Source organism: Trifolium pratense, linkage group LG1, assembly GCF_020283565.1.
Source record: "Trifolium pratense cultivar HEN17-A07 linkage group LG1, ARS_RC_1.1, whole genome shotgun sequence".
Taxonomy (NCBI): domain Eukaryota; kingdom Viridiplantae; phylum Streptophyta; class Magnoliopsida; order Fabales; family Fabaceae; genus Trifolium; species Trifolium pratense.
This window is the reverse complement of record NC_060059.1, coordinates 4,978,589-4,979,725: the sequence shown is the minus strand read 5'-3', so window position 1 is coordinate 4,979,725 and position 1,137 is coordinate 4,978,589. Positions and strand designations below refer to the sequence as shown.

The 1,137-nt window shown below is 29.6% G+C and overlaps 1 protein-coding gene across 1 annotated transcript in view; it reads left to right on the top strand.

The window, feature by feature from the left end:
* The first annotated feature begins 356 nt into the window (after positions 1-356).
* The window catches only part of LOC123883146 (primary amine oxidase 1), a 3,362-nt gene continuing 2,581 nt past the window's right edge, over positions 357-1,137 (top strand). Inside the window, exon 1 of the mRNA XM_045931875.1 lies at positions 357-1,134. Within this exon, the coding sequence (XP_045787831.1) occupies positions 357-1,134 (778 nt within the window). The remainder of the gene's footprint in view (positions 1,135-1,137) is intronic.

Below are 1,137 nucleotides of genomic sequence, written 5' to 3'. Positions count from 1 at the left end.
CAATTAGAGATATTTTTAGCTTAGTTACTCAAGATAAGAAACGCATATATATGTTATGACTAAGGTTTGAACCATACACCGAGTAAAACTTAATTTTTTTTATTTTTTATAATCCATATATTATTTATTTTTATTTTAAAAGTTTTCATTATAAAATTTATTTTAAGTCTCTAAACATATTGAGTCGATTTAAGAAAGAGAGAAAATTTCTCAAAATGACTCAATATTGAGTCGTTCTTGAGTGGAACCCACCGGAAACAAATAAAAAATTAAGCTTAATTTTCATGACACAATTTATGACTATATAAATAGAACATGGAGGCCATAACATATGTCTCATCAATAATATTCAAAAAATGATCAAATCATCAATGTTTGATAAAGCTACACCCATCATGATTGCACAATTTATAATTCTAACAATTTTTCTTCAAATCAACTTCATCAATAGTTTGTCTCATCCTTTAGACCCTCTCTCACCTACAGAAATCAACAAAACAAGACACATAATTCAACAATCATACCTTGGTGCTATTCCTAATATTACCTATCATTTTGTTGATGTTGAAGAACCAAACAAAAACAATGTCCTAAAGTGGTTATCTTCAACTACAAAACAAAAGCCTATTATTCCTAGACAAGCCAAAGTAGTTGTTAGAGCCAAAGATGAAACACATGAACTTGTTGTTGACATAACAAAAGGTTCAATTGTCTCAGATAAAATCTATAAAGGTGATGGATACCCTCCTTTTACCTTTAATGAACTTTTTCAAGCTAGCAAACTGCCTCTTAAATATTCAAAATTCAAAGAGTCAATTACCAAAAGAGCCTTGAATTTGTCTCAAGTTTCTTGTGTACCATTTACAATTGGTTGGTATGGAGAAAAAATCACAAGGAGAGCCCTTAAAGTTTCATGCTTCTATAGGGGTAAATCAGTAAATATTTGGGCAAGGCCTATTGAAGGAATCACATTGCTAATTGATGTTGATTTAATGAAGATTACTATGTATAATGATAGATATAGGGTACCTATGCCTAAAGCTGAAGGTACAAATTTTCAATCTTCAAGTAAAAATGGTAAAATATTTGCTACATGTAACATATCAAATATTGGATTTACCATAAAAGACCATGAAG